The sequence below is a fragment of the Calliopsis andreniformis genome, chromosome 1 (genome assembly GCF_051401765.1).
Source record: "Calliopsis andreniformis isolate RMS-2024a chromosome 1, iyCalAndr_principal, whole genome shotgun sequence".
NCBI lineage: Eukaryota > Metazoa > Arthropoda > Insecta > Hymenoptera > Andrenidae > Calliopsis > Calliopsis andreniformis.
The window spans coordinates 7,604,180-7,616,871 of NC_135062.1; the positions used below are offsets into that span (position 1 = coordinate 7,604,180).

General features: G+C 39.4%; 1 protein-coding gene across 4 annotated transcripts in view; it reads right to left on the minus strand.

Moving 5' to 3' along the window:
* Window positions 1-985: 985 nt before the first annotated feature.
* The window catches only part of Serca (ATPase sarcoplasmic/endoplasmic reticulum Ca2+ transporting SERCA), a 57,711-nt gene continuing 46,004 nt past the window's right edge, over window positions 986-12,692 (minus strand). For 2 of the 4 annotated variants that reach the window (XM_076376595.1, XM_076376604.1), the window contains exons 10-12: window positions 12,468-12,601; window positions 12,268-12,385; window positions 6,362-11,973 (exon numbers count right to left, since the gene is read on the minus strand). In XM_076376595.1, the coding sequence (XP_076232710.1) occupies window positions 11,773-11,973; window positions 12,268-12,385; window positions 12,468-12,601 (453 nt within the window). In that variant the 3' untranslated portion in view covers window positions 6,362-11,772. Of the gene's footprint in view, window positions 4,300-6,361; window positions 11,974-12,267; window positions 12,386-12,467; window positions 12,602-12,692 lie in introns of those variants that run through there. The other 2 variants (XM_076376621.1, XM_076376612.1) reach the window with 2 other exon arrangements.

Consider the following 12,692-nt stretch of genomic DNA (forward strand, 5'->3'; position numbering starts at 1 on the left):
CGTTCGCCTCGTAGGCACTTAAGCATCGCTGTCTTAGAGGATAACGATTAATTTCTCATTTGCTTTGGAGCTACCGAAGGGTGCAGATTGTCATAGCCAGAGGAACTAGATTCTAGACTCTAGATTCTCTAGAGGGACTCAGTGGATCTTGGATTGCTTGAGTGTCCTAGTGGACACCCTTGACCACTGGTCATCTCAGATCACTGGTAAGTTCTGTTCATATTTTAAATGTACCCCTACTTTTATCAACATTTTGTACGTATTCTCCCCCATATCATCTCCAATTGTTAATATTTTTCTCTTTATTAGTGTTCAGGTACACGTGAATTCAAAACGTCGTATCCACGAATGGGTTTTATTAACGAGTTCTCCAATTCTTCATTTTAATTAGTTTTTCTTTCCTTCTGGGTTTAGGTAAAGCATCAAATGGAGACATCTAAAGAAGATTAAAATCAGTCGATGAGACGAGATGAACCCATAAAATCTAGACTATGGCTAGACCTAGAATTATGTATTTCAAATTTAGAACGTTTTCCATACTTATTGTTCATCCTTAACATCTAAATTTTATGGAGGCATCGCTGGTAATGTTCTCCATTTACAGACGCAAAGGTTGAATAGATCGTGACATTATAAGACTGAGTTTACCATGAAACAGAACACTGAAAGATTTTGAAAGACACTTTTTGACTGAAAATCTATCGATTAGTCATTCAGCATAGTACAGTAAATTTTTGTTATATGTTTATCACTAGAAATCGGTCACTAACACATATCGTGTATCTACAAAGCAGGCAACTCTCACCTCCCTTCAACTAGATTCGATTCTCTGTGTCGAATAAAATCTCGTTCTAAGGAAAACCATCTCTTCCAAAGTGGTGGAGACAGCAATGAGCATATAACGAATCTAACCTAGCGAACATATAATTACAATTTACTGTATCTCTACGTGCTGGATAATGGAATTGAAATAAAATAATCTAGCTTCATTACTTCCAAACCTTTATTCGTACAGAGCTGTTGACGTACAACATTAAAAATAACGCAAGGTTTGTCGCCGTTTCAGAAGAAAATAATGAAATTCGTTCCTCAATATGTACTCCTTAATATGGACGATTCGAGCGAGAACGATTGGAGAACGTCCGCGCAGCCGTTACTTCGTTACAAGAACCGTATATAATTACACTCCACGATATACGATACAACATACACTGCAAATATTTGAAAGTATAACAAACTTGTGTTAAAGGGCGGCAGGTGCCATACAAAACGGCATCAGCTTCACCGTGACACGAGAACACACGACGAGCGGAACGTCCCGTGCTTATACGTTTCCTCTCCTCGTTGGAAATTAAACCGCGACTTCCTAGGCGAGTGAAGTCGTTAAGGAGATCCCTTGGAGCTCGTAACTCCTTGGCGATGCCGGGCTCGTGGACTCTACGTAACGTAAGGTAACTCTAGTTCCTAGTTAGAAAAACGGGATGATCTTACTTTAGCGAAATGACGATAGGTGACGACGATAAAAGACACAGAGAAAAAGAGAAGAAGAGCATAGAGAGAATAGAAAATCGGAAGTAGTTACCGGTGCGCACGCTTTAACAGTTTCGCTGCTGACTCGTTAGGTGTGGAACGCTGGCTACTTCTCACCAATTTTATTCCTTTTACGATAGATACTTCATATATCCATTTAACACTGCTAATACAGCTTCGACAGAAGCTCGTTATCTAGCTTGAGAAAGACTGGCGGCCAGGTGTCAGCGAAAACGTTAACGCGTAGTAATATAGTTATCTGCGATGGAGATAGGCTCTTCGACGTAAGAGGAATAAGAAAAAAAAAGGAGGAGAAAAGTCGTTTCAGTTTAATGATCTCGAATCAGCCGAAGGTGAGACACTTTGGTGTCCAGGCGATCTTTAATGGAATCTGGCAAGCGTCTTCCATCAGTCTTGACGAAGAACCACGAAAAAAAACAGAGTGGGAGTGAGCGAGTTTCTTTTCTTAATTAACAATCAGAACGCCTCGAGGCGGCTAAGTCTGCCTCTGAGTTGCCTACGAGAGATTAATCGGCGATTAAAGTAAAAAGGGAAACCACAAGAATGATGTGTTCCAGGCGGTCCGAATCCTTCTCGCTCGAGGCCCGAAAGATGGCGGTCGCGCGCGCTGACTTGGTTCGCCGCGGTCACGCGTCTACCTGTGCGCTTTCTTCACGAAAAAAATATATGTATATATATATTTAATGTCTCTTAACGTATATATAATAATAATAGTAATTTTCTCTTTAAACATCGCGCTTTGTAACGTATTTTATGTACAATCTCTCTAGTGGCGTAAGTTTCGCGCGTGGCTCGCCGGGAGGCTTCCGCGGTCGATCGACGCCATCTTGGTCACCGAAACGCGCAGAACGGGGATCCCTGGCCGCGCCTGGACGCTCTCTCGCGCAGAAGCCTCCAGGTTGAAAGTTACGTCACGATACGATCAGAACACAGTTTCTTTTATTCCTCCTAAAGTGTACCACTCGATCCAATGGCAAAGGGAGTACACGCTTCTTCGTTCACTGCTGCCCGCTTTACTCGCCAGTTCTATTCTCCTGCATCATCGTCGTCCTCGTCGTCGTCTCGCATCACTGTCTATCTTACAGGTAGAGCATGCTTCGTACAGCACGTTACCCGTTTGTTTAGCAGTCTGCGATGTACAGCTGTCTTCTAGGTGAAGGAGCCCTGACAGATCGGAGGTTCAACTCTCCCAGACACGATCTCCGACGGGGAATTACAACGTGACAGCATTCTGGGGAAACAGTCTGTAAGATCTTTCCAATGGAAGGAAGCAGAGTAAACGACCTGAGTCTGCGTCAGGTTCTCTGGGTGACTAAGGTACCTCGGGGGTACTACTCCTGGTAGAGGACTTGTCCGCTGACACGAGTTTATCAATATTATGATAGAACGACTCATCCCGTTGAAAGGGAGAAGACATTGTTAGAGACGAAGAAAGTAAGCTGGGACAGGGGAGTTAAGAAAACGAAGACATGTGGAATAGGGACACGTCCAAAGTGACGGTAACACGCCTGTTGTCAGCGAAGTCCATCGACTTGACGAACAGAGGTATCCTGTTGTGGAGGACTCTTTTTATCCGAGAGAGGGGACGAAACAAGCTTCATCGTTGCGTTAGAAGAACTGTGGCCTCAACCATGTTAGAGGGGCCTCGAGTTGGCTTGGTGTCTCTGCCAACAAGTTCTGTTAGGTGTTTCGGGTCATGATGGAGAACCGCGCTAGAAGTACTATTAATATGGCTCTACAACGCTAAGAATCGAGAGTTCTGGGCTGGGTCCTTTTCTTTTTAATCCCGACTTTAATCGTTCTTTCTCTCTCATATACCGACAACACGATAGACGAGATATCTACAGAGTAAATAGAGGTTCTGTTGCGCGACAGATTTGTAATTAAACGGAAAGCAGCAGTGTGGGCGGCGCAGTTTGTAGCCAGCGGGAAAGAGGGGGCCTATGTGTATCTTCCCTTGCATCGACGTCGACTAATAGAGGTTTTTTCCTTTCATTCGTTTCTATCGAGTGTGCTGGTCGTTGCTCAAGCTTGCTGTTCAATGAGAGCGCAGCCGGGGCTGCGCGATCGAGATCCCGCTTGTTCGTGACTGTCTTTTTGGGGCTGAGCTTGTGTGTTTAATGTTTGTGCTTGGCAGAAGAACTTTGTTGCCGGCGGCACAGTGACACAAGCCTACCACTTGTCGACGACCGTTTCGCTTACTGTAACATAACACAGATACAACCATTAGTCTAGGGGAATTGTCGGGCAAACAGCGAGCGAATGCACAGAGTCCGATTAGACGTTTCCCATCGATCACCGCCAGATATTCCCTAACTCTCGAATCGTGGCCCCTCTTCTGTTCACGATCTAGAAACACACTTCTAAAGATTCATCCCGATTCACGATCCCATCATTCCTTTTTCCTACGAACGAAAGCCTGCGACGAATGTGACGGTTGCTGTCCCTTTTCCCCCTTTCCCCCTCCACTCATTGCGAAAACCTCTTGAACCACCGTCCCAAAGGCGCGCCACGAGAAAAAGACGCGTCCTCTTTTTGTTGTTTAGGTTTGTTCGTCTCTGGTGTTTTAGATCAGTGTACGTGTGAATGTGTGTTCGTGAGTTTTCTGTCGTTCGATCATCCATTGATCAGCTTGCGGGTTGTTGCGGGTGGGTGTTAAGTGCCTTTGACGATTTCTCGTGTCCGGACTGGTGTCGATTCGTCCTACGCGTCTCGAGCTTTAGTTCGGCGGCTTCACTGGCGGTGCCACTGCAAGCATATCATGTAGGTTCTGTTAATGAACGGAAGCCAGCCAGGTGAGGCCTGTTGCCAGGACTCCAGGCGGAACATTGGAACGTGTCGAAACGGTTTCTGGGGCGAGTTCTACCAGCGGATGCGCTGGTGTAGAGTATCCGTGAGATTGTCGAGTGTTTGTTGTCCACTGTCGGATAAACTGTTCCGTGGAAATTTAATTGACGGCTACTGAACGGCAGTACGATAGCTGGACCGTCTAATCGGAGTACTTGAAGAGCTGATGGAATTTAATTTTAACGCATTACGTACAGTATCCTGTTTGAGTAAATTAATCGAGAAATTTTTTATTATTTTTCTTTGAAATTTGTAAGGCAATTAAATAGGGGATGATTCTTCATTCGCAAGAAGGTTTAGCAAAGTGGTTGAAAATGTTGTAAATATTGCTAATATAGTGATTCCGATAACTGAAAGAATTCTTCAATTAATTAAATATATGTATACAATTTTTCGTGAATAGGTGGGAGAAAATTTTAAAAATAATCAAACAAGATAAAATTGCGGTTGCGCCTGAGACTTGGCAATTCGTCTATCATGGACGAATGTTCAAGAAATTATTGCCATCTTTCAGGCGTTTTGTATACGATTCTTTTAAACGAGAATAACCGAAAGACAAATCTATGATCGAAGTCTTTTTAATCTTGATTATTCTTATTTAATTACCTAGACCTAATCCTGAAATTCTCTTCCATATATTATAAAACAATATGTATAAATTTTACACTTTTGAATACATGTGATTTTCTGACTAATTTCAATAATTCAATATTTGGAGGTGGATAATTAATACTATGCAATTATGTCTTGAAATCTGCAGATTAAAAAAAAACAGCAATTTAACGTATTATGTTTGTGTTGAATGTAAATTAATTTATATTTACATTCGATACTGTTCACAAGCATACTTGCATGATGAAGAATCATCCTTCTAATTGCATCATTAACTGTGTAGTATTCTCTGTTCCATATTATATTATATAATATTATATAGTATATATAGTAATCTGTTGTAATCTAGCATTACATATCATTACACATAATTGGTCTTAATTTCAAGATATCCACTATTTGATATAACAATCATACGCAAAACCAAAAGGAAATCTATAGAATTAAATATGAAAAATGTATATATCTTAAAATACATAGTACTACCAGATAAAATTATATGTCATTCGAGAACAAAAAGTTTCAAAATTTGTACGCAATGCGTTACCCAAAATTTGAATAAAAATATGATTATTTGAAAAAGCTCAACGCAAATCAATTGAAACAGCAAAAAGGGGACTCACAATCTAAAAGATAATTAATGGATCATACATTTGCTTTCTTTCAGATAGCAAAAAACGCTGTCAGGCGTTTAGCATTTCTAGGGACAGTCTCAGTATCATCGTCTCGTACATCGATGGTACAAAGGGGACAAAACGTTTCCTATACATTGTCGTAATTAACAGATTGCAAGTGAAAACGTTACCTGAATCATCCGCGCGATCGCGGATCATCCCATCAGTTCCCTGACTATCAGCGCAGGGTCTCTGCTCCGTGACTGAACGGTATCACACACCAGCAGGCAGGAGTTAGCAAAAAAAGTGTGTCGGGTTGCGGTGTGTCGGGGGCAACTTCCTCGGTTAGGAGTTTTGGTCATTCCAGGCCGACACGACAGTCAATCGAATCGGTTTTGATTTGTCTGTCCATTGAGGATGCATGCAAAAATTCAAACAACAACTTCGGGGAGGCACATTGAATGGTCTCAATGATGATGATCGTTAGTATCTCGGACGAGATACTACTGTGTTGGCAATGTTACCGTGTTGGCTCGCTCCTGATTCCAGACGGTCCAATTATGATCCTTCCATTGGACAACCAATTTCGCTCAAACGGGCTTTTCGTAGTGTTTTTCCCACTTGATGGCTGATGAGATGACAACAGATACATACTCGGTGGTAGTCATTGAACAGGGGATAAAGTACAATGACAGATAAAAAGTGGAAGGTGTGAGAGAAAAATAAAGACAGTTACGTAGGTGAATGGAGACAAACTGGACCAAACACTTATTACGTTGACATTGTATTAAGTGTTCGATGGTTGGTACACGCGGCAGATGCCACTCTTTTAAGCGAGAAACTCGCGCGCGACTTTGCTAATTAGTAGGCCGATCATTCGCTTCAAACACGCATTAGTAACATTAAGGATTCCTTTTTTCTTCTTCTTTTTATTATAACAAGTAATGCACTAGAGGGTCGGGACCGTTGCTAGTCGATAATCGTCGCGATATCTTCACCTGTTTTAATTATACCTGTACATGATGCTTCAGAGGTGCAAATACAAACTTAATTGGTGGATGGAAGTCGCGAAAAGAAACAAGAAACTGATAGTTACAGATTTAACAATAAACTAAATATAAGATATTGAGTTTTCGAGTTTTTAATCAATGCTTCAGCATAGAAGTAAATAGTAATTAATAAGTATTAATCATCTGCTCTACTTATTAAACTTGTGTAAAAAAGTTTTTGTGTTTCTTTCTACGAATCCCAGGCTTCCATTAAGCTTGTACTGGCAGTTTTGAGACACCTTGCATATATCGGTTCCGGTTTGGATTCGAATGCATGTTAAAGAGATAAATAATAAAACACGATACATAAACAAACGTTTGCTAAGTGACGGATCAATTGTCCGTCGTCGTAGGACGTACATTTCGCGTCTCCGCGAATATACATAGGTTGCTTCATAAACAAGTGACTAAATTTTTTATGCTTAATCCCATTGACCTATTTAGAATAATACAAAATTATACGATCATGTACGTGAAAACACTTTCTTTCGAAATTACAAATTATCTGTTGCTCTAGAACTTTCTTTTTAACGTTTTAATAGAGACTAAAAAAAGTGAATATTGCGATTGAATGAATTTAGTTTTAATACTTTGTAATGTCATAGCGAATATGTAAGCGTACATACTAAATTTGTTAGAAATAAAAAATGTAACAAAAAGAAAGGGTGTTCGTGCAGTTTTGATCAAAAGAGAATTTAAAAGTTAAGTGATAGTAGAAATAATATAATTTTTGAAAAACGAAACTATATTCCCCATTTACTTGGGGAAATTTGTAAATTTAAATTAATAATACTAAAAGAATAAGCAAAATTTAGTATGGATATTAGAGGTGTGAAATTTGATATTATCCATCACTGCACATGACTGTGCAAACCTTTCCAAGGTGAACAGAATAAGTTTCTCAAATTTGGTCACTTATCTTTAGAACATCCTATACAATTACAATCATCGTGATCCTGCAACGGCAGTTGCTTTTCATTTTCTTTCTCTACAATCGAATTGCCCGATCAATCGTGTATAACCGTAATAATCATGTCGGGTCCAATTGATTAGGATCACACCGTGATTCGCCACAAGTGCGTCTGGCGAATATGCATCTCAAAATCATTCAATGTCATCGCACTCTATTATAAGTTATTAATATTAATTAATTAATTATTAATAATATTAATATTATCATTATTATTATTATTATTATTTTTATTATTATTATTATCTTATTATCATTAGAAATAGGTACTTCCTGCACGAACGATGCGACCGTGGTTTTATCATCGTAGGTTTACCGTACTAGATTAGGTACAGAGCGTTAGGCAAAGGCTGATACCCATGCGTGAGATCTCTATCAACCACAATACCAACATTTGATAACGTGAATTGCTTAATCCATTCGGCACCTAGATTTCCAAGCTAAGTACAGAAAATTCTCATTATATGTTCATCGCTCGGGATCTATCAAAAACATATATTGTATACAGAGCAGACAATTGTTGTCTTCCTTAAACCGAAGCTGATTATTTGTATTGAGTGGAGTCACGCGTCAAGAGAAACCTCCTCCCACAAAGTAATGAGGATAGCGATGAAATAACGAACAAAATCTGGCGAACATATAACGAAATCTACTATACACCTCGTACGAGGAAATCGTTGGCCATACATCGTGAAGCATATTGGTATCGATTAAAGATACTGTGTTCATAAACGTTAATAGCACCGAAAGGATTAATAAAACTCGTTTGTATAATGCGAGATATATCTTCTTTAAAATATACTTTTCGAACTCTAAAATAATTTCTCTTTCGAACAGTTCGAGGAGATATATTCGCGCACGCGCGTGCGCATAAACGTTTCTCACGCAGTGGATCTCTTATCGAGGGGTTCCCCGATCGAGGTCTTTTACCTAACGCTATGCAGTAGTGGTTGTCTCTGTTTCTCCGTCGATGGCACTACTCCTCCGTTTCCGACTAACCAGACAAGAAAATACAATCCACACAATCAATCAAGTACTTACAAATCGTTACACCTTACTCGAATGAACGCAAAGAAAGGTGAATGAATTTCGTCAACGTTTATTGAGCGTTGTCGTGAAGTGATATCAGACCGTTTTTTTTTTTCACTGCGTGGTAGTACCAACATTATTGTCTCCGCGATCTTGTCCACAGTGATCAGATAATAAATTCGGAACAGAGTGACTAAAATTCCCACCGAAGGGACAAAGAAGACTCTACCTTTATATATATATACACACATATATATTAGATACAAGTTACTTCTGTCCGATCGCTGATACTGGCACGAATGATCGCCGAAGAAAATATGTCGGTACGTGGTTGACTGCTACATAAAGTAAAATTAAATTACTTCGAAGAAAAGGGCACACAAAGTTAGTGATTTTCAGTATATGTTTCAAGCGTCGTTTGCAGCATACGCGTGATGGCACGCGAGTGACCCAATCGTGCACACGCACGCGTACACCTTTACACACAATTTGCCTTCGTCTTTCTAATTAAGTTTAAGTTATGCCCATACCAAAGTATCACGCCCTAGCCGATGATAATAATATATATTATTATATATATTACACTATGTAATCGTAGTGCGGATGAGCGAACGAGACTCGGCTCGCGTCGTCGTCTAAACGCAATTAAATTATTATTATGCGATTCGCGTCGAACGATGGTTAAACGTGGCGGACAATCCACTCCTCGAACCACATCCGTCAGTCTTGTTGCGTTTGCACGGGTTGAGAAGTGGTTCGCTTTCGCGTTCGTTACAGCGGCTCGACTGCCATTATACACGATTTTTCCTTCCTTTCGTTTTTTCTTTTATCGTTTTATTATAAAATACTCCCGAATGAATCGTGACTAAAGGAGACAGTCGGGGTATGCGCGTTAAAAAGGCCCACGTACTCGTGACGACACCGGATGTTCCGTTTACGCATGTGGCGCGTGTAGCTTCCGGCAGTATCTGAACTCGAGATACGCTCGACTAGTCTATCATTCACGTCTTTCTTCTAGTTAACGCATTGCTCGAGTTGGCTAGGTATTGTAAAATAACGAATACATTTTCTATGATCTGGAATAGTTTCTCAAAAAAATGGTCTGTGATCTTGATCAGACATTTCTTCAAGTAGCATTTTAAATTATAAAAGGAATAGTATGTATAACGTACAATTAAAACAATAAAGAATGTTCTTGACGAATTCATTTTGTAATCTAAATTTATCAGTATTCGTTGAAGATTTATTTTATTTATAAACTTAATTAAAGTTTCTTCGAATAAATTTTTCTATCTTAACTAAAACTTATTCGAATAATTCAACTTTCTGTAGGAAGAACAAATAAAAAAAGTACCTATAGAAAATCTAACTGGCGAGGACACTTCATGTGGCCACTGCGTTTGTACACACTGTACAGACGAATAAATTGTTTTATCTATCGTATCTCGTTAGCCTAGCAGCACTAACGGAGGCAGAGATCTAATACAATCCCCCTAATGATTCGAAATTGAAGGATTAGCTATTGAAGCTAATAGGAACGAACATATATATATGTATATATTTCTCTACATCGAGCGCTCTCGTGTTCAGACCACCATCCTCGGGTGGGAGGTGATTGATACAAGATACGGACTGCTGGAGATGGTCGACTTGCAATGTCATTTTTTTCTTATCTTACACACACGAGCCTTTGCAGTCCGTACCCATAAATTAGTGGTATACAAATATATTATGTGGCATCAATCGTTCAACATGTAAATCACACACATAAGGTACATGTAAAGATTAAATGGATGCAATGAGAGTGCAAGAGTTAGTACGATCCTGCAGTGCCTCCTCCAGTTGGCTACCTGAACTAAAAAGTTCTGTCTACCTAGGCTTGATTTGAAGTTAAATAATACTTGAATCGTGCCACATAAGAATCGAACTGTATTTGTATCGAACTATATGAAGCACGGCAGGATACGTTAATAATTAATAGTGATTGTTCTACGAGGTGAATTTAGAGGATGTATTATTCATACAGTTGTGCATGCATTATTTCTACTGGAAGGAAGACACAATATACGGGTTTTCAAAATGAGATCCATTAAATCAAACTTCATGCACAATTTCTGTCTTGAACTTTCAGCAACGGATCAGGCAGTTCCTGTTTTGATGTCTTGATCGAAGCGGATACTCTTGATGCTAAAGATTAATTAACGTTTTTAATAAGCAAAACAATGAAAGCTGTTAGAGAAAATTGGAGTAAACTAGAAGAGGGTGAAACCATTACCGCAAGTAAAATTAAAAAAAGATACGGTGAGCTGATGTGCGTGTGCGTTAAAGTCAAACGCCCAAAATTAGAATCGTGGCGGAGAATAATATAGTATACATACTATAGAATCTCTATCTGACGATGTTTTAACTAATTTGTAGAGTTTCTATTCTATCAATAGATACTAAATATACAGGAAATGAAAGACACCTCTTTTAAGAATGAATATCTTAATTAAAGTGTTTCTAATATGGATATTGCTAAGACATCGTCGGATTAAGCATGCATCTATAAGTAACCGTAATTACTTAAAAAGTTAAAGAATTTGCTAAATATTTATCTAAGAAAGAATAATATTTAGAAGTACATAGTGCTCGAAAGACATGCAAGTGTTGAATGAAGACCACTATAGAATGAATCAGGTTAGAAAAAACATTAATGGGTGTCTTTTTGCAGAGGAAAGTTAATGTTTAAAAGGCACTCGTAGAAAATAATTCAACAATCACAATTTCTTTCTTTTGATTACGATGGGTCTCTTTATCACTCGAAGCCACTGAAACCCGTATGTATGATTGTAGATGCGACGTCAAGGTACGGTGTGATGCGGGCATGGTGGGCCTTGGCGGCAAATTTTTTTAATGGTTGTACTAACACCATGCACAACAGTCAAACTGGTTAAAATCTCACTTAAACGCACTTCGTTAATAACTTATCTCGAGACTTCCCGGGCAACGGGGAAGAACTTCAGTTAAATGCAAATTGCAAGTCCGAGAACTTAGTTGTAAAATGTTTTCCATAGGAAAAACATCGTCTTGTTAGACTAATATTGTTTCACGGGATGTTCTATATGATGCAAATAAGTAATAGTCCAAAGAATACAGCCCACATTAGAACAATCCAATGCACTGTGTAAATTGGATTCTCACCATCTGTGAACTTTCTGGCAATGAACTTCAGGGTTTCGTCGAGAAGTACCACTGGAATGGAGAACTTCATAACGGTAACCCACTCCTCACCCGTTAGGGGGGTAACTTGGAATACAGACTAAAACAGACGAATAAAGAACATGAGTATGTTATATTGGTTAAGTACAGGGTGATGCTCTCCCTTGGAGACACAAAGACAGTACTACGACCAGAAAGTCGCAGCAGAAGCACCGTGTTTGTATATACGATCTATTGATTTCTGGGCAATAAACACACAAGAACACTGTGGGTATCTTAAGTTACAATAGAATCCCAGTACGACATTTTTCGCGGTGGCACTGTCTTTAAGTCTTCTAGCGAGAGAATTATCCTGTACGTTCACAGCAGGGTAGGTAACATTCGTTCAGTATACCGAAAGGACGTCGACGTAAAGGATGACAAAGTGGAGTGTGAAAGAAAGAGCCATAGAGGCAATGAGCCACATGTTAGACCAGGGCGGCATAGTGATGAGAGATTGATTCTCAGATAAACTGAAATAAAGCACAAAATAAGGTATAAATTACTATGCTAGTTCTGATATTCGTAAAAAGATCCGCTTTTACACCGTGTTACCTGTTCATAGCGTTCAACATTTCAATGGTTACAAGTACAGACAAAGCCATCGTCATGGGATGAGGGTCTGTAAAGATTTTGCAGTTGATGCCCTTAAATTCTTCACCGCCGCTCAAACATGCCAAGTGGTGAGTCTATGAATTATTTAAATACATTTTGTTCAGATTATTAAACAAGATATGTCTTACCAAATGTTGGTTATGAAGTGAATCTTAAAGTACAAGT